The following is a 20,675-nucleotide window of genomic DNA, read 5'->3' as shown; positions in this document are numbered from 1 at the left end:
CCTCTAGTAATTATCACAACGCAAATTAAGGAAAGATATCATGCTTTCCTCCTCTAGAAACTCGCGAATGAGTATGCCGAACTGCGCCTGGTGAGATTGTAAATTGGTTCAACTATTTTGAAAAGCAAATTGGTAATATGTGTCAAAAGCAGATATATTTGTGGTTTCCACCTCTTATTTGTCCCAGTAATTTTACTGCTGGTGAACGATCTCACGGAAATAATTTTGAATTTAGGAGAAAGCTTTCTGCATTCAGTTGCCTATTTATAACAGCAAAAAAAAACCCAGATAGCAAGCTGCATGCCCAATGATAGAGGGATGCTTAAATAAATGATGGTATTTCTCCTTGGTAAAGTATTATAAAAATACATGAAATGCTGCTTACAAAGGATATACAGTGACATTATAAAATGCTTGATATGCAAGTAACAGAAAGAAAAACAGTTATGGTCAGAACTCTCTAAAATGTCAGAAAAAAAAAGACCACATGAAAATATAGACATATTTTTTTAACATGATGTGTTTCTGGAAATAACAAAGTCAAATGTTCAAAAATTAAATGCATTCATACATCCTGGGGAGGGTTTGGTCTGAGAATGCTGACCAGTGCCAGCGTGAATGGCGAGGGTCACCTCTGTACCTAAATGAGAAAGGGACTTCAGGAGAGCTCGTCCTTTTCTTCTACATTTTCATCAACATTTAATGTTTTATTTGCAAAAATGAAACACTGAAGAAAAATCTCCTCTTTTTGTTACATTCACGGTCAAGAGCCAGGACAGGCTGGATGAATAACAAGCAATGGCAGCTGGTTGTACCTGGACCCAAATAAAGGGGGGACGCTGGATGAGGTCGGACAATTAAGTTCACGAACTCATCCTAGAAAAAGTGCTACACACCTCATTGCTGAATATCACTACGGTCACCTTCGAAGTTCTCCCCTTGGGAAGCTATGCACCGATGCCAGCGCCTAGTCCACCCTTCAAAGCAATTTTGGAACTCTTTCTCTGGAATGGCCATCAGAGCTTTCGTCGTATTACCCTTGATGTCCTGACTGTCATCAAAATGTCCTTTCAATATGTCCTTTATCTTTGGGTAAAGGAAGAAGTCATTGGGGGCCAGATCAGGTGAGTAGGGAGGGTGTTCCAATACAGTGATTTGTTTACTGGCTAAAAACTCCCGCACAGACAGTGCCGTGTGAGCTGGTGCATTGTCGTGATGCAAGAGCCATGACTTGTTGGTGAAAAGTTCAGGTCATCTAACTTTTTCACGCAGCCCTTTCAGCACTTCCAAATAGTAAACTTGGTTAACTGCTTGTCCAGTTGGTATAAATTCATAATGAATAATCCCTCTGATATCAAAAAAGGTGAGCAAAATCTTTGTAACAAGTTCACGAACTTAATTGTCAGAACTTGTATTTCTTTTTCTCTTGAACTAGGAATAGGGTCACTACAATGGTCCCTTGAAAGAGGAGAGAGGAAGAGAGACCAACTGAATGAAACACTGAATAACAGTGAAGCAAATGGGGCGAAAAATGGAACTTTTGGACAACCGTGTGTGACTGGAAACCTGACCGAGCCCTTCAGTTCTGTTTCCAGGAAAGTGGGAGTGGGGCTCTATAATCACATTTTCTACAAATGAGAGTTCAGTGACAAACTTGAGAGCCGGCACAGAAGGCACCGGGCTTAAATCTGACTCTCTTTCCAGCCGCCAGTACGAGACAGACTGAACCATCGAACACAGATCGCAACAGTTCAACTTTTACCGGGAAATGAAGATGAGATCAAAATGGATGTCAGTTAAAGAAAGGTCAATAAAACTAACAATAAAACGAGAACAGCTATGCTCTTAGGGAAAAAAGAAACGTATGAAAGAGCCACCGAAAGGAAATCAAGAAACTATGGAACTTTATATGATGAAAAAAGGGGAAAAAACAGTTACCCAGGAGAGCCGAATCTCTTCTGCTTTTAGCCGATTATTAAACGTTTTATTGAGTATGTACAGCTGAAAACAGAATGGACTAGAAGTACATGTGCTCTCTGAGCGCGGTTCACGCTTGCAAGGCCGTTCGTTCATTCAGTCATCCTATGACACTCCTTCCCCTGCTGGGACTGGGAAGAGGCGGGAGACCTAGCGTTGAGCTTCCAAAGGCAAGTGTTGTGTGTTGACAGCAGAATGATAGTGGGTCAGTTCTGATACGAGCCTTGCGGTCTATCCCTGTGCAGCATGACACAGAGATTGCTGAAGCCCAGGCCTAATCTGCCACCGGAACGCGTGCTTTCGCCCAGGGCCCCGGGAAGCCCCAGCTGAGGCTTCGCTGGGAGGTGTTATCCCAGGCCAGCAAGAGTAAAGGGGCAGGGGGGAAGCAGGAAAGAGGGGCACAAATACCAGGCTGGTCAAAGCTTCCCAACCAAACAGCGGGGTGCTTGGCCAGGGGACATCTTCCAAATAGGCCTGTGGGGACAGTCTGTCTGGGCAGACATGAGCTTTACCTCCTATCTATCACTGGGCAAACCTCCTGGGCATGTCCATGTTTTGTCACCTGTCCCCTCTGGGAAGCTAGATGCTGGGAGGCCTTGCATCCCCTGGATGGAGAAAAAAGCCACAGGCTCCCTTAATTCTGCTGGGTTCGATGGGGTGTGACTGACCCACCAGAGCCACTGCATCTTCCACCTGTGTGGTAACATGTTGCTATGCCCTCGCCCAGCCCTCACCTCGGGGGAGGCAGGGGCCAGACTTGTCCACAGGGCCAGAGCTGAGGCCAAGGGCAGTGGAGCCAATGTGGGGAGACACACACCAGCCCAGTGAGACATTTATGGTGTAAAACCTCATCAATACATGTGCTTGGGGAGGGCCGGATGGCTCAGTTGGTTAGAGAGCCAGCTCTTAACAACAAGGTTGCCGGTTCAGTTCCCGCATGGGTTGGTGGGCTGTGCCCCCCGCAACTAAAGATTGAAAACAGCAACTGGACTTGGAGCTGAGCTGCGCCCTCCACAACTAGATTGAAGGACAATGACTTGACTTGGAGCTGATGGGTCTTGGCAAAAACACAGTTACCCAATAAAAATTAAAAAAAAAAAAAAAAATACATGTGCTTGGAGGTAGAAGGTACAAACTACAGTGAGTAGTGTTTGAAAAGAATCTACTTCCCTGAGCTTTTTCATTTTTCAGTTTTCCATTCAAGTGAGTGGCGCACCTTTGCGAGACACAATTTAATAGTTGAAGGCAGAAGTGCAGCATTTGGTATGTAAGTGACACATGCGATGGGATCCCAGGAATCTTAACATCAGGAAATAGTTATTGGTGCTTTGACTATGGTCAAACATTGACCCAAACCTTGAAACCTTTAAAAATCCTCACGCGGGATTTGTTCACATAAAACCTCCCTACGTTTGAACGTTACCCAGGCCTGTGAAGCAGGCATCATTATTATCATCATATATGTACAAAAACGGAGGCTGAGAGGGGTTCCAGGACCAGCCCAGCAAGCGGCCCAGTTGGAACTCAGACCACACCTGGGAGACACTGCTCTGGGGTCACCCCAAACTGGGTCCCAAGCCCCTAATCCTATGTCACCGGGTCTTCCTCTCACCGCCCATCCCCTCACAGATGCTTCTTCTTCTCAGTCAAGTTTGATCTTCATACCTTATCGGTGCCCCTCGAGTTTACCCACAAGTTTTGGCAAACGCACTAAATTCTGCCTGGGCCTCTGAACTGGCCCCGGCATCAACTTTCCGGTTTGTGGGGAGGGGAGACTCAAGGATGGGATTCCACGGAAGCGAGCAGGTGGGGTTGGCTGTACCAGGCTGAGCTCCAAAGAAAGCCAAGACGTGTGGGAACCTGAAGGGCTGTGACCCCAGGAACGTACCCACAAGCCCACGAAAGCCACTGAAAAGCCAATGCATTGCAGCATCTTCTCCTCATAGCAGGTCCAAAACCATGTTGTTGGTTAGCAGTTTTGTTTGTTTCTTTTTTTTTTGGGGGGGGGGGGGGAAGAAAATTGTGGCTTAAGTAGAAGAAAGAATAAAAGTGTCCCTGCTGAGTTTAAGAGTTGGAAGTTTTCCATTTCAGTCCGTTGCCTGGCTGGCACTCCGGCTGGCCCTCAGCTCAACAACCGTGGATTCTGCTGTTCCCGAATTCCTGGGTTCTGCGAGTCACAGCCAGTTTAATCTTCCTCAAAGGCACGGAGGCAGGTCCCTACCAGTTATCTCTGTGCTGGAACTTTCCCAGAGGGCAAATGGACCAGTTCCAAGACTGTAGTTAGAACCTACACTTGCAGTGGGTGGGTAAGAAGGTGGGGAGAGGGACCTGGGCTTTCATGACAAGCTACTGTGTGTCAGGTTGTGCCAGAAATAGTCATTCCCATCAGGTGCATCCAACACACCTAGGAGGGGATTTCTATTACTCACAAGGCCTTCGAGCCAGTAGTGGGTGGAGACGGCACTGGGACCCAGGCCTTTCCACCTCTCCGTTCACGCTCTTCACCAAATCACAGTGGCCCCCGCCCGTTCTGGTATTTGCTTCGTAACCCCTGGAGCATCTGCTTGTTGGCATACTATCACATTTACGTTTTTGTGTTTTAATTTCTATTTTCTTTGATCACTACAAAGACTGAGTATCTTTTCTTTACTGCTTATGAATATTTTTTCGTTATGAGTTGCCTTCTTAGGTTCTTTGCCGATTTTTCTAGTGGGGTGTTTTTTCATATTTCTTAGTGATTTGGAAACACTCTTTTATATAGTAAGGCTGCAACACAGGATAAAGTTTTGTTTGTAATCATCTAACTATGGGGGTTGAGAAGTTAGAGATGTCTAAGGAGGTGTCTGCCTGTGTATTGGAATTGTTTTAATACCAAATACTGTTTTTTAATTTCCCCCCTTTTTACCCTATTGAAAATTCAAATGAGAACTGTTTACTGATTAGTTACACTTAGTGAGAAAAAGAATTTGATTTATTAAATAAGTGGTTAAACTAATTGCAATTAGACCTTCACTCCTCTGAGGGGGCCTTGGAAAGAAAGAAAGAAACCAATGAAATAAGAGCCCGATTGTGACCAAGGCTCTGCTCAGAGGTGGGCTGGCTCTGGGGGGAGGGGCAGAGCCATTGTGAGGTCTGAGCCTTGGTCATCGATGGAATGGATCCCCCTTAAAGAATACTCACACCCCCCAAAAGACAGTCCTCTACCCATATGACTGGTAATATGCACCGGTAAAAAACCTCTTGCAAATGCAACATGCCATGTAGCAGGATGAGTACTGAGTCCCATTCCTAACTTGCCACCTGGAGGAGAGTGATTCTGAGAGGACAACTTCCCTTGGCCTTGGAACTGAAGAGGAAAATGGATGACTAATGAGCTATTCAGTGTTAAAAAAAAAAATTGCAAACTAACGACATAAACCAAGTTGGATCTGACAGGTGAGTATTATTGGAGCTAGCCTACCACTCAGGTGCCTTAATTACATAATAAAACCCTGGTCTTATCTGAGATTTTTAAGTATTTTACTCAGCACACCATTTGGACTGAGTTGGCGTTTTCTTTTTTTTGAAGCAATTAAGTGGCAGAGGTTTTGGGGAAATGGAAATGAACACAGAAAGGTAGTGTCTCGCCCAAGAACGGGTTCTTAGAATCACCTCAGAAAACGAGGACGGTGCCAGCCTTTCTCGGTGCTGTGTCTTTGCTGCATTATTCCTGGCACTGAGGCCAGCGGTGACCTGGCACCTACAGGCCACCTGACCAGACAACCAGGGACGGAAAGACATGCCCAGTGGGATCCATCACACTCTCGGCACCAATAGCACGAATAGGCCCACATTTCTCCTGGGTTCCAGAATGCTTGAGTCAGTGGGAAATCGCTGTCATCCAGTGTCACCCTCCCAGGCTGAGGTCCCCAACAGAGAGCCCCAGACTGACCTGAACAGGCTGGGGATTGCCCTGCTTCGAAAGGCAGTCTGGGTGTAAGGTAGTTCTTGTTCTTTTTTCCTCCCTCAACTCTGGAGAGATGCTGACCGAACCAACGCTGACTCCAACTTGAGCTTAAGGAGGAAGCACTAATGCCCGGATGTGCTGAGCTGCGGCCAAGAGAAGAACCATCCTCACTGTGCACAGAAAGGGCTTGTGCGTGTGGACACCGGCAGGCCCCCCACCTACACTTGTTTCAGCAAAGACGACCTCAGGAGCGGCGGCTCTGCCCGGGGTCAAGTGTGCTTGAAGGATCCTCCCCCAGAAACCACTGCAGGACCGGGCAGACCCTGGGATACCAGGAAGACTGTGTCCTGCTCCCCCAAATTCCAACAAGTCACAGAATGTCAGAGCTAAAAAGTACCAGAGGATGTTTATTCCATTCCTGTCTCAACCAGCCAAAGACCCAGATTCCAACCATATCCAAGGATGGACATTGGCCTGTTCAGGGTTTAATTCGGGGCCACCCTCAGGCAGTACCCCTTGTATCGCGGCCCACAGAATGGGAGAAAAAAGAATTTGCAGATCATTTTTTCTGATAAGGATCTCGTATCTAGAATATTTAAAGAACTCTTACAACTCCATAATAAAAGACAAACCACCCAGTGTTAAAATGGGCAAAAGAGTTGACTAGACATTTCTCTGAAGAAGGTTTACGGCCAATAAGCCCATGATAAGATGCTCAACATCACTAGTCATCAGGAAATGCAAATCAGAACCACAATGAGCTTCCAGCTCACACCCACTAGAGTGGCTGCAATAACAGAAAAATGGAAATAACAAAACAAGTGTTAGTGAGGATGCAGAGACATTAAAAACCTCATATGTCATTGGCGGGAATGTAAAATGGTGCAGCTGCTGTGGAAAACAGTTTGATGGTTCCCTCAAAAAGTTAAACATAGGCCGGCCCAGTGGCTCAGGCAGTTGGAGCTCCATGCTCCTAACTCCAAAGGCTCCGGTTCGATTCCCACATGGGCCAAGTGGGCTCTCAACCACAAGGTTGCCAGTTCAATTCCTCGAGTCCCGCAAGGGATGGTGGGCTCTGCCTCCTGCAACTAAGATTGAACACGGCACCTTGAACTGAGCTGCCTCTGAGCTCCTGGATGGCTCAGTTGGTTGGAGTGTGTCCTCTCAACCACAAGGTTGCCGGTTCGACTCCCGCAAGGGATGGTGGGCTGTGCCCCCTGCAACTAGAAAACGGCAAGTGGACCGACCTGGAGCTGAGCTGTGCCCTCCACAACTAAGACTGAAAGGACAACAACTTAACTTGGAAAAAAGGCCTAGAAATACACACTGTTCCCCAATAAAATCCTGTTCCCCCTCCCCAATAAAAATCTTAAAAAAAAAAAAAAAAAGTTAAACGTACAATTACCACAGGACCCAGCAATTCCACTCGTAGTAGGTATACACCTAAGAGAACTGAAAACACATGTCCACATAAACACTTGTACACGGATGTTGAAAGCAATATTATCATAACAGCTATTAAGTAGAAATACCCAGCCGTCCATCGGCCAACGAAAGGACAAACAAATGTCATACAGTGATACAACGGAACAGTATTTAGTCATAAAAATGAAGTATGGCGGCACGCCACAGTATGGATGAACCTTGAAAACAGTATGCTACGTGAAAGAAGCCAGACGCAAAAGACCACATATCATATGATCCCATTCATATGAAATGTCCAGAAGAGGCAAATCCATAGACACAGAAAGTATGTTAGGGGTTACCAGGGACTGGGAGGAATGGAGGACGGGAATGACCGCTAATGGGTACTGGATATCTCTGTGGAGTGATGGAAAGTTCTGGAATTCTATAGTGGATATGGTTGCACAACCTTGTGGCTGTACCAAAGCTATTTAATGACACACTTCCCAATGATGAGAATGGGGGAAGTTTGTATTATGTGAGTTTCACCTCAAAAAAAAAAAAAGAAAGAAAGAAAAAGAAAAATGACCAGAGACACTATAGTTAAAAGTTCTGGAGTCCACAAAAGGGTTGAAATCCGAAGTGATAACATTCCCAGAGCCACTGACCTTGTTTCTCTGGGTTGCGGACCTGCGATGGCATGTCTTGGATTTCCAAGGTCCACTGCCCCTCAGCCTTCTCTCCCCAGCAGTGTACGGTCATGAATTCCCAGTTGGAAAACCCTTCGTTAGAATGGTCCAGCAATCTGTAATTGGAGACTGCGGGTCAGAACGCCAGGGGTGGGGGACATGAAAGGGGTGGAGGGGGCCAGTCCAAGGAGGGCTCTCTCCGCAGGTGACTGCACAACCCAATGGAAGGGAGGCTGGTGTGAGAACAGGAGAGAGAGAGGCCTGGTCCTCAGTAGGTGCGGAGGTGCAGGGAAGATGCTGACGGCTTCCACACTTGTTTACCACACAGCGGTACAGCAGTTTCCCCTCCACTATCTCACGGGGTCTCCCAAACCTGACAGGAACTGTCAGTGGTGTGTCCTCCCTCCCACCCTGTATTATGGAGGACAGACCCCAGGTTAGTGATTTGCTACAGACTCACTCAGAGCATCCTGAGTCCTGTCCCTGCTCTTTCCATCACCAACAGGTGACCAACGAATGTCCTCAATCCTGTAGGTTCCTTCAGAAGGCGTTTGGTCCCTGCTAACCCCAGGCGCTGGCGACCCCAGTGCCTGAATGCAGCCAGAGGCGGGGCCACGTGACTTCCACGTAAGCCCCAAGGGCATGACAAAGGAAGCCTTTCTAAAATGCTGGTTTGTGGAATGAATGAAACTTTCCTATTTGTCTCAGAGCCAGCTCTTGTGGGCTGTTCTCCAGAAGACACAGAGAAGGAAAAATGAACCACCACCCATACTTGTGGGAAACGTACTGTCCCTTTGCCTCCAGGGCTTGACGGGTTTCAACAGTTGCCTTTGGGGAGGTGATGTAAGAGGCCTGAATGTTCCCCAGGGTGTCAGGGGGCACCCCTGGGCACTATGGGAGAAGGAGCACCCCCTGCCCCCCACCCCCACCCCAGTCCGCTCCCCTGCAGGTTCTGAGAAGCCTTCTCAGTGTTCCTTCCTTAGAAAAAAACAATCCCAGGTCCTTCTCACTTACTCTTCCTCCCCAGTCTCATTTTCTCTATTTTGGAACAATAATTTTTTAATGTACGGCCTCTTTATTGTTCATTGGAAATTCAGATCTAAGTGTTGTATATAATGTAAGATTTGATTCCCAATTTGGGGGTTCTCTGAACATCCAACATTTAAAAATGTTTATCAAGGGAACCTTCTCTGCTTGGAGAATAGTGGGGGTGGGGGGGCCCCCTGTACTTTCTTCTAAGAAACTGCAAAGATCAAGGCTGATTTCCACACACAATGCCAAACTGAATCCAACACACTCGAGACAGAACAAAGGCAAACTGTCTTTTAAGGCTGAAGTACTTACGAGTGTCAACTTCTCCTAGTGAAAAAAAAAAACCTGGCAAGCTGCAAAAGCTGCTGAATTCAGCAAGAGGTGAAATCCAGTCGAAGGTAATAGATCCTATAATCACACAATCTGTGCCTTAGGGGGAAAGATGCAAATTCTCAAGATTCAGATGACGGCCAAGTAGCCTCAGAGCAGGTTTGAAGTGCTGGATGGCCCAGGTACAGCCCTGCCTAACAGCCAGGTGGAGACAAACCAGTGAACCTGGAGGACCCACTCTCTCCCATCCCAGGGGCTCCAAGACAGGCCTAAGCAGAAGGACGGATGTTGGGAGGAGACCAGTTGGGAGAAGGGGGTGGGTGGGTGCTGGGAGGCTCTCACAGGTCAGGGAGATGGAGGTGGGCAGGTCAGGAAAGGCGGCCAACCTCCTGCACCAGGGATCCTGCCAAACACTGTCATCTCTATTATCACATTCCATTCTGGTAACTCTCCTGATTGTGACAGAGGAGTAAAATGACATTTCCAGAGGTGAATGATGGCTCCTAGGTGCCCAGCTGGGAGTGAAGAAGCTGGGTGTGAGCTGCAGTGTCCCAAAGCCCACTGTGGCCCCAATGGCCTGCCACCTGCCCTTACCTTACCACCTGGCCTTACCTCTTTGCCAAAAGCTGAGACTTGGTTCCCAAGGGAGAAATCAGGTGTATCTGGAGGTCTCCGCGGCGGGGGTGGGAGATGGAGACGCGGGCCACCACGTGCTCCAGGTAGCCCACGTGCTGGTCGGAGTGGTCGGCACAGGCTGTGGTCACGGCGCTGGTCCGCAGTGTCTGCACCACTGGAATGCTCCTGGGAGGGGAGGGAGGGGCTCAGCACAGGCCCAGCAGCTCTCGGGATGGCCCCAGGGAGAGCTCTGGTCCCTTAATGGTTCCCTCTCACTCATACAGCCTGCCCAGAAGACCTCTGTCACCTGGCATTTGCTTAGAGAGCTTTAAAGAATGGCTTCTCGTGCAGACTCAGCTAACAAAGCCCTCAGAGCCCAGGATGTGGCTCGGTGCCTCTAGCCAGCTCATTTCCTGGGGTCCGCAAGCCTCACCACTTTGTTGCAAACATTGGCCTTGACAGTGTAAGTCTCGATGGTGAATAATAACAACATCAAACATTCCCTGAGTTGACCGCATGCTGGGCACAGGACACTGGGCACTGGTGTGAGAATTCACAAGGATTCATTGACTTAACCCAGGGAGGGCAAGGATTGTGCCCAAGGTCACACAGCTACTGAGAGGCAGAGCTGGGATTTGAGGCTGCAGAGTCCATGCCTCCACCTCTGTGCCTCACTGCCCTGCAAGGACGCTTGTGTGGGCCCACACTTATGTTCACGATGCCGGGAAAGAGCAGATGGACATGCGACCCCAGGGCCGGAACTGGACTCTTACACTAAACGCACTGGTCAAGGCCGTTGTGACTGCACCAGAGTCACAGAGGACGGACAGGGCCTGGTCTACTCCCGACTGCCCCGCATGAAGACTGGGGCCCCTCCGGCTCCTGTCCTGTGATGGGAATGGATGACGGTTCTCTTTAGGAATCAAGGGCAGTTTCACCACCTGGAATCTGAGGAGAAGCACCAGGCCCCAGTCGTTCAGTCAGTTCCACCAGAATGTTCTAGCACACTCTCCTGAGGAGGCAGACACAGGCTGTACTTGGGTGCTGTTCCCGCATCCAGCCGTCCCGCCTATTCGGGGCCACCACCGCTGTCCCCAAGGATTTGTAAGCTGAAGCCACCCAGTAGCACATGAGTAAGTCCCCCTGGTCTGACCAACATCCACTTTATTATGGGGAGCTCTTATCCCGTTATCCCTAACTTTCCTCTCGGGAGGGGAGGCTCGAAGCAGATGCTCAGAGCCTCCCAGGAATTACATCGCTTGGCTCTGCTGGGCCTGAGTCATAAAGAACACTCAAAACAGTTACAAACAGTGATGTAATTCCCTCGGAGACTGTAAATATTTGAAAACATGATTTGCATGCAACATAAATTGATTTAGAGATGCTGACTCCTTTCATTGCCTGCTCCCAAATTTCACCGTCTGTGTTTACTGGTCAGCAGCCCCCCCCCCCCACACACACACACACTGTACGGATGCAGAGCAGAACAGAAAGCTCTGGAGAGTTCTGGAAAGTTCAGTCCTGCTGGGGTCACACACATCTCCAGGTAAAGAATCCTGGCCCCGTGCACTAAGCAGGCAATGTGGGTGTGTTGGGGGCATGGGGGTGGGGTGGGGTGGGGGGCACCCTTCCTGTGAAGGCTCGCTAAGTTAGCATCTCAAGAATAACCCTACACTTTCGAACTTCTAACACGTTTCCTGGGCCCAATAGCAAGATTAAGGCCACTGGCTGAAACCTTCCACCTCCCCACTTGTCTTTCTGCCCTAGTGGGAAGCTACCGCTAGTCAGAGCAGTCTGCCGTCTGTATCGGTGGGTTCTGCATCCAGGATCTAAAATACTTGGGGGGAAAAAAAAGTTACATTGTTTGTTGCTGATGTGCATTACGCATTGAGGTCTACTATGGTTGGATCTGTACTGAACATGTGCAGACTTCTTTTCTTCTCATTATTCCCTAAACAATATAACGAGACAACTATTTACATAGCACTTACATTGCATTAGATGTTATAAGTAATCTAGGGGTGATTTAAAGTAAACGGGAGGATGTGTGGAGGTGATAAGCAAATACTACGCCATTTTAGATACAGGACTTGAGCGTCTGTGGATTTTGGTATCCTCGGGGTGTGGGGGGTCCTGGATCCAACCCCCGCAGGATGCCGAGGCAGGACTGTATTTCTCTCTCCCACCTACAGACCTCTCTCCAGCTCAGCTACAAGAGCAGACCTATGGCCTGGCACAAAGTATTCCCAGAGCGACGCCACCTTACCACGCTGCAGGCCTGGGGGCAAGAGGGGGCCGGGCCCAGTTCCTCATGCTGAAGGGGCCCCCCAAAATCGGAAGACAGCAGTGCCCTTCCCTTGGGAGTATTTGGGATCTGTCTGGGAGGTTGGGGGGAGGGCTGGAGGCTGCTACACAGCCAACCGGGACGTGGACCAGGAAATCCTTTCCCGGACCTTCTCAAGGTAATGAGCAGAGTGGAGAGGGATAATTGGGACAGGCTTGTTAAATTAAACTGTAGGAAGGCACCTCGGTCTGTTGGAGGGCTCAGCGCAATCTGTGGGGACAGCAAAAAGCTTCGGAGTCATGTCTCAGATCTATGTTCTAGGAAGAACATTCTTGATGGGCTGGTCCTTAAGAGTTGGAGGAAAGTAGATGTGGGTACTGTCTTATTCATGTTAGTTCACATTTAGCATTTTCCTCAGGTGAAATTACTTTTGATTATCAAACCATAGCCCATCCTTTAGGCTGGAAATAAAACTTAATTAAAAAACAAAAAGCGGCCAATCCAGTACATTAATTTAGCCACCGCTGTCCCTGATGAGGTTATAAGGTTTTTGAACACACAGTGTTTAAATTCATAGCATGTATTTTTCTTCTAAGTGAAACGAAGGGGCTAAGTTATCGGGCTTTAAACATTCCCTCCAGCTCTATGATTCAATTTCATGGGGAGTAAAGAAGACAAGAGAACATACAGTCGATTCTCATTATTCACAATTCCGTATTTGCAAATTCACTGACTCGCTAACATGTATTGGAAACCCCAAATCCATCCTTATGGGGTATTGGTGGTCATTTGTGGATGTACACAGGACAGCAGCCCGCGTGAGCCGTCCGCTATCTGTGCTCCCAGCTGAGGCGAAACAGGCGACTCTACCTTCTTGGTTCCACACTCATACTGTAAACACGTGTCCTTCTGTGGTCTAGTTAGGGCCACATTTCCCACATTTGTTGCTTGCTGGTGGTGGTTTCACCCCCACGCACAGCGCTGAAATGGCTGCATGGTGTTCCTATAGGGCAACAGGCTGCGACACGCCTTACTGAGAAAATCCGTGCACTAGATAAGCTCCATTCAGGAGGGAGTGACAGGGCTGCCGGCAGTGATTCAATGGTAATGAGTCAGCATATGTCACAAACAGGGTGTCTTTAAACAGAAACACACACGAGTAAATAGCCGTGTTTCCCTGAAAATCAGACCTAGCCAGACCATCAGCTCTAATGCATCTTTTGGAGCAAAAATTAATATAAGACATGGGATAATGTAATATAATATAATGTAATATAATATAATACCAGGTATAATATAATGTAATATAATAATGTAATATAATACTGGGTCTTATATTCATTTTTGCTCCAAAAGACGCATTAGAGCTGAAGGTCCGGCGAGGTGTTATTTTTGGGGAACAGGGAAGGTTCTGTGTTGGCCGGTAGATGAACCCGTAAGCAGAGGCTCCCAGGAACCTACCGAAACCCATACTTCTCTTCAAAGCAATGGTTCTGGGTTCCTGAGTTCAGTGTTTGTGGTGGCTTCACAGCACATAACAACTGTGAGTAATGAGAGTCGTCGACTGGATGATTGAGAAGCAGACACGGATTTAGAAGTAAGTAGCAGTCGCAATTTGGGGAAAGCAGGTTACACCGAGGAATAAGCGAGAAAGGCCAGGGCTGCAGGAGGAAGGGCAGCTCACTAAACCTCACCAGACTTTCAAGGGACATAAAGAAGCAGAAGTGTCGTGGGCTGAGGTATGGTAACCACCCCCCACCCCACACCCGGGGCCAAGAGCAGAGCACCCCATGAGTTTTCTTTCCACCCCAAGCCATGCCCTATGGATAAAGGACGTGATAGAAGAAACGAGAAGCAAGGGCCTCCTACAGGACCAGGAGTGCACTGAAGTGCAATGCTGGGTTGGGTGGGGTAGGGGAGGGGAAGCATTGGGAGAGTGGGGGGAGCCTGCACCGTCCAGAGAGCCCAAAGGAGAGACAGGCTTTCAGCTTCCTAAGCGGATATGAAACCAGCTGTGTGCTGCACACAGCAGGGTTCTGGAATCAGGCCAACGGGGGTCCCAGCCACACAGGAACCCCGCTGGAGGTGGTGCCATGTGGCCTTGCCCGAGAGCCGGTGAATCCCCAAACCTCCCAGGCCTAGATGTGCAGTGTCCAGACTAGAGCTGCTGACGTGTATACTGGGGTCTCCTGCATGGCCTTTCTTCATATTAAAGAGGAACAGTAGCATTTCCTCCTTTTGGGGCTGCTTCCTGTGTGCCTAGAATGGCAGCCCCGCCTCCCTCCATGGTCACCTTTCTTGTGCTGCTGGCGACCTTTCTGCTCCTTTTGGCCTAAGGGGGCAGATCACGTTGGCATTGGACAGAACACAGGGCAGTTCAGCAGAGGGACACCAACAGGCACCTGAGTGGCCATTTGCGGCACAGTGGGCGTGATACCAGTGTCTGCGCACAGGTTGGGGCCACAGGCAGAACTTACAGAGGGTGCCCCATTGCCCCTTCTGGAATAACCGTGAGGACTATCTCCCTAAGTCATGACAGACCCCAGGAGAGGGAGACCAGATGGGGGCCGGAGTGGCAGGAGAGGGTGGAGAGGCGTCACTGCCCTTCATTCCTGCCCCTGCACATATCCATCAACTCCCAGGCCCTCTCACTCAGGGCCCCGCATGACGTCACTGTAGAAATGGCAGACGTGGTCCCGATCCCCTCACTTAGTGGTCAAGGAACAGCTTTCTGACCTTTGTCAGTCACACCAGACAGACAGGCGCCCTCCCTCCCTCTCTCTCACGTTCTGCTCTTTTCTATAGGAAGCAGCTGAGGCCAGGTTTGGGCCATTACAGAGTGCTAGGATTCTGCCAGAAGGAGAAAGCAGAGTGAGGCTAAGAGAGTGTCCAGCTGGACCAGGAAACACCCGTGGAGAAGGAGCAGTGAGGAGAGAGGACACAGGTGTGGGCGAACACTTCCTTTCCATGTTTAAGCTACACGGTCCCAGCAGCTTAGGTAAAGCTGGAGAGGACCCTGGTGAAGGAAGCTGGCCATAAGCACTGGGGTGCCCAGCAGTTCAAACAAGCCTGACAGGCAGGCTGGAGCCCTCTGCCCGGAGATAAAGCCCAAAGGCAGAAATGAGGTTTCCACCTCCTTCCACGCAGTAATGCTTCTTTCTCTCTCTCTCTCTCTCTCTCTCTCTCTCTCTCTCTCTCTCTCTCTCTCCCCCCCCCCACCCCCCTCCCAATGTCCTTGGGAATAACTGTTGCAGTGTGCAGTTATGCAAGTGGTTTTGGGACAGCAGGTTGGCTGACTATTCCAGAAAGAGTCTGAAACTGTTCAACGTAAAGATGATTTTCCTTTAGAAACAGAAGTCTGATTCTTTGCCTCTGTTGGCATTTGCGGAGTCCTTTCTTTCCTCAAAGGAGAGGAACAATGTCATACTGTGTGTTATGGCTGGTTCCTTCAACTTGTGCTGTCTAGACTCAGTGTGCTTGCACTTAAAAAACAAAATAAAATAAAAATAAAAACAACCCTTCGCCACCTAGGCACCACTCTGCCATCTTAAAACTATTTCTGGCAGGAGAAGAATGCTTCATTCAGGGGCCGCCCTGCTGGGAGACCAGCGGGAGGGCAGAGGTGTGGGCCTGGATGGGATGCGGCCGCGGCCACCTCAGCAGGCCAGGTGGCCTTGGGGGCAGCCCCGCTCTAGAAGCCCAGCACCACCTCACCTGGACTTGGTTTATCCACGGTCCAGGCGTTTCCTAACCAACAAGACAAAAGAAAGCAAAAGGCCTTGTTTATCTCAGAGACCCTCCCACTTTCTTTTGAATTTGACAGTCTAAGTCTTCCCGGAGGAAGACGCTTGAAAATCTCCAGACTAAGACTTGTCTGGTGGCCAACCAGCCTGTCAGGTCTTAGGGGGAACACCCTGCAGTCAGTCTTTATAATCAGCTGCAGGATGGAAGCGTCATTTTTGAAAAGAGCCTTCCGTGGCTATTCACCCAGTACACGCTTTCTGAATTCCTACCGCATGCCAGAAACCCTTTCCTCAACATTTTCTAGCAAAAGAGCATATTAAGAGGTAAATGCATTCCAGGCAGAAGCCATCTCAAACAGAGTGGTCTATATCTGTGGATAAAGCAAGGGTCACTCTTAATCACCCCCTCATTTCTTTTTCCAAACACACATTTCCCAAAGGTATAAACAGTTCCAGCTAGAAAAAAAGAAAAACGCATTCCATTCTTTGTCAGATATAAAGGCCTCGAGAAACACCGTTCTCCTGAAAAAGGACAGCTGGAATGGCAGAGTCTGGGAGAATCATTTAATTTCCTTTCCTCATGGAGTACGATCCCTGCTATCTGATTTACTTTACAGCTGATTTTTAAAACACAAAAACTTCATTGAACAAATGCAACTGGTTTAGAACAACCTACTACAAAGGGTGAGGTGGGGCATGTCCAGACCATGGAAGAAAGAAGCAGCCGGGGTCCCAGAGCACCCCGCCCGAGGCTTGTTAAAAAGTCCCAGTGCTGAAACCTTTGGAAGGTTGCCCGAGTCCAGATGAAAGCGACACAGAGCTGCCCTGCACTTTGCATAAAAACCCCTTCCTGCAACCGAGAAGGGACAGAGGCTGCCACCCCTGCCCCTGGCTGATGGAGTCACACTGAGCTCTCGGGGCAGGTGGGGCTGGGGCTACAGCTGTCACCGCTGGTGGGTGATGAAAGAGCACACTAGTCCTCCATCAGCCCCACTGGGCAGGGCACGTGGCCGAGCCAGTCAGTGGTGCTGAATGTTACGGGTCAGAATTTCCAGTAGGAGCCTGAGCCTTCAGGCTGAGGAGCTGACTCCCTGTAGTGGAGCAATCCGCTACAGAAGGGGACCCCACAACTGGCAGCAAAAGGCCTCAGGAGGCTCATGGGTTAAGAAGCAATGCCTTCTCCAGCATCACCGTCCATCGAGGGGATGCAGACACGTGTACACACACGCTACCGCACACGCACACACGTGTGTGAACACCGGCCTGAAATACCTCACAGCAGAGTCAGGCCCAAACCCACATGCCTGAAAAAGTAAGTGGTGCTGGAGAGCAGCCTCACCTGGGCCTCTTGTCTGCGATGGCAACACACATGTGCTGCGAGGGCACTGCTGTCCACTTCTTGGCCTCCATGACGAGGGCTTCTGCGTCCACCAGGCCAAATCCATAGAGATGGCTAACTGAAAAGACAGGGCCTTCAGACCTTCCTCCCCTCCCACCCCCAGGAATGGAATGAGACCCAGATCCCACCCTCTGCTTTGCTCCTGCACAAGGCACCTGATCCACGACCTCCGTGGTCCTGGGACCGACTGTCTGTGTCACTCAGGGCGGGAAGGGCCAGGACTGGCTCCCTGCTCCAAGGACCCAGCTGCTTTACTCTCTCTGAACCTCAGTCCTTCAGATCAGGACTGCGGGCCCAGAAATAAGTCCCATTTTAGTACAGAGTAGAGACCTAGGCCTTTCTACGTGGGACATGAGGACAGCTTTCCTTACACGAGAGGGACAGGCCAGCATCTGCATTTCCTGAATCTTAAGACAGAGGGAAAAAGTCCGAGACCCCTTGGTTTACCCATTTTGTCCTTTTCCTCCCCTATCGAATTCCAGGGCATTCAGAGACCGTGAGTCCTTGGGAACTGGCCTGCTCCAATGCTGAATTTGGCCAACACAGGAGAGTTTCAAAGTTTAATTTAAGAGGCAAAGTTGAAAACTAGATACAATCTATTTTCCTATTTAATTAGGCTGAAATTGAAATGTAGGTCAGGTCTTGTTACAGCACATGGTTACCACCAGCATTCCTGCAAAACAAAGACACATCAGGCCTAATCAATGGCCTCCTTATTAAAAGGAATGTCCCTTGGAACTTTAGGTAACAATGCTTGACCTATATTTTATGGATGGTAGCATCAGGCTGTGTTGAAATAGTTGGATTTGAAATTCAGAAAAGGAAAACAAACACCCTCCCTAACATGCCATGAATGAATGTAAATCTTTTTCAAGTATCTCTGGTAAGAAGCCAGACAAACAAAGCCAGTGGCACAGTCCTATAATTATCTGCCTTATGAGCTCCAACAGCAGGTTGATTTCATGGTACCAAGTTGTACTGGGGGTAGAGACCGCGCTGTTCCATGTGTTACTTTTATAACAGGGGGAGGGGGGAGCTTGACGACAGAAGTTTTGTAGTTAGAAAGTAGCTTACATAACTATTTCAATGTCCTCATTGTACAGATAAGGAAACTGGGGGCTACTTTAAAAGTCATAGCGCTACTCAGGACTAAGATTGCAAGCTGCTCTTAGGTGGCATGCAAACATTTTTTTATCATAGTAATTATGGTAATAATTATTTTAATGTACATTAGAAAAAACATAACTACACATCAAACCCATGATTAACTAGATGCAATAAAGTTTCCTTTTAAAATATATTTCTTTATGTGAAAAAAAAAGGCAAGTCAATTTCAAGACACCCATTAAGTCAGTTCTGGTACAGGTGTCCCCTGGGTGTGGCAAAAGTCGTAAGAAGACGGAACCCTGATGTCTAGCGACCTTAGGTTTCTTCCTTAATACCAGTGTGAGGTTCCAGGGTACTTTTCTTAAATCACTGTATAGATACTTTTCATTCTTATGACACACAATTAATGTTATTATTTGGGGATTCTTTTTAAGACATTCATGTCACCCCTTGCCACAGATGCCAGGGTGCCACCCAGAGGGCCCACCAGCATGGTTGACCAGTCCTGCCCCGCCCACCAGCAGGCGTGGCTGGTCCTGCCCCGTCCACCATGAGAGTGATAGGTCCTGCCCCGCCCACCAGCAGGCGTGGCTGGTCCTGCCCCGCCCACCATGAGAGTGATAGGTCCTGCCCCGCCCACCAGCAGGCGTGGCTGGCCGTGCCCCGCCCACCATAAGAGTGATAGGTCCTGCCCCGCCCACCAGGAGACCCCGCACCTTTAAGACCTGCACCGTTGACCTTCCAGTCGTTTGCTTTCAGGTGAGCCGGCCTGGATGTCTTCACCAGCAGATGCTGGACGTCCCTCCAGGTTAACTGGCTGCTGCAGTGACACAAAAACAGAGTGCTGCAGCCCACACAGCTCAGTAAGGATGGCTGCACAGGCGCACTCAGAGGTCGGGAGCCTGCCCCAAGTCTGGACTTGAGGAAGGAAACCCGCAGGCTCCATTCCTTGGCCAGGGTTTGCAACCTTGTGTCAAGAATGGTTACCAGAGATTAAATCCTGGGATAAAATAGTACCAGGAGTGACTGAAAGTTCACAGCACGAGAAACCCAGCCTCGTTGCCAAGCTGTGCTTGAGTTTGTACATGGGCGACAGAGGACATGGTGGCAGTAGAGAGAGGGGTATCCTTGGCATAATATCAAATGTTATTTGTGAGCAACTGGGGCTAATGTTCGTATAACAAGCAAACGCTGCAGTGCAGCAGCGTCTCCTCAACCGCCATCTGCCCAGACCCCACCCTTGGGTGGACGGGCTCTCTACAGACTGTAAAGTGAGATTCAAGTACTTCTACATTTACAATACATTCATTTTGATGCAAAGTAGAAACATTTCACTAAAAGAACACATGCCCACCAATAAAAAAGCAGCGATCAGATTTCTTTGATTCTGAGTTACATTTTATCACCTTTTCACACCTCTGAGACCAAGACCCAAGTCACGATAATGATCCTATAACCCCCTCTGTCCACAGCACCAGGACCAGGTCACAGACAAATAAAAGCTGGAAGCACTCTCTCTTGACCAGTGCCTCTCCCCACCCATAGTCGTGACAATCATCCTTCCAATTGCCCACTCTTTGTTGGCCTGTGTTGAAAAATATCCACAACTTAAAATTTACCATCTTAACTGTTTTCAGTGCACAGTTCAGTTAAGCGCAGTCGCATTGCTGTGTAACCATTACCACCATCCATCCACAGAACTTTTTCATATTCTTTCCCCATCCAAACTCACTCCCCACGCCCCGCCCCCAGCCCTGGCACCCACCATCCTACTTCCTGTCTCTGAGAGTCTGACCACACTAGGAACTGTGTATGCGTGAAACCACACAGTATTTGTCCTTCTGCGACTGGCCTCTTTCACCTGCCCAGTGTCCTCAAGGTTCATCCATGTCATCACTTGTGTCAGAATTCCTTAACTTTGTAAGGCTAAAGAATATTCCATTGTATGGGTGGAGCACATTTCGTCTGCCCATCATCTGTTCATGGCCACTTGGGTTGCGTCCGCCTTCTGGCGGTTGTGAATAATGCTGCTGTGAACATGGGTGTACAAATATCTCTTCAAGTCTCTGCTTTCAATTCTCTGGGGTGTAAAACTGTTGGAGCATATGGCAATTCTATCTTGAATTTTTTGAGGAACTGCCACACTATT

General features: G+C 48.8%; 1 protein-coding gene across 2 annotated transcripts in view; it reads right to left on the bottom strand.

Annotated features, from left to right (window-relative positions):
• PCSK6 (proprotein convertase subtilisin/kexin type 6) overlaps window positions 1-20,675 on the bottom strand; it is a 127,305-nt gene that overhangs the window by 27,158 nt on the left and 79,472 nt on the right. For both annotated transcript variants that reach the window (XM_074318149.2, XM_074318150.2), the window contains exons 10-13: window positions 19,243-19,346; window positions 17,360-17,477; window positions 9,991-10,179; window positions 7,996-8,132 (exon numbers count right to left, since the gene is read on the bottom strand). In XM_074318149.2, coding sequence (XP_074174250.2) covers window positions 7,996-8,132; window positions 9,991-10,179; window positions 17,360-17,477; window positions 19,243-19,346 — 548 coding nt within the window. The remainder of the gene's footprint in view (window positions 1-7,995; window positions 8,133-9,990; window positions 10,180-17,359; window positions 17,478-19,242; window positions 19,347-20,675) is intronic.

The sequence above is a fragment of the Rhinolophus sinicus genome, chromosome 13, assembly GCF_057876585.1.
Source record: "Rhinolophus sinicus isolate RSI-liver-muscle chromosome 13, RSI-T2T, whole genome shotgun sequence".
In the NCBI taxonomy this organism is placed as follows: Eukaryota; Metazoa; Chordata; class Mammalia; order Chiroptera; family Rhinolophidae; genus Rhinolophus; species Rhinolophus sinicus.
This window is presented reverse-complemented; position numbering and strand designations above follow the sequence as displayed.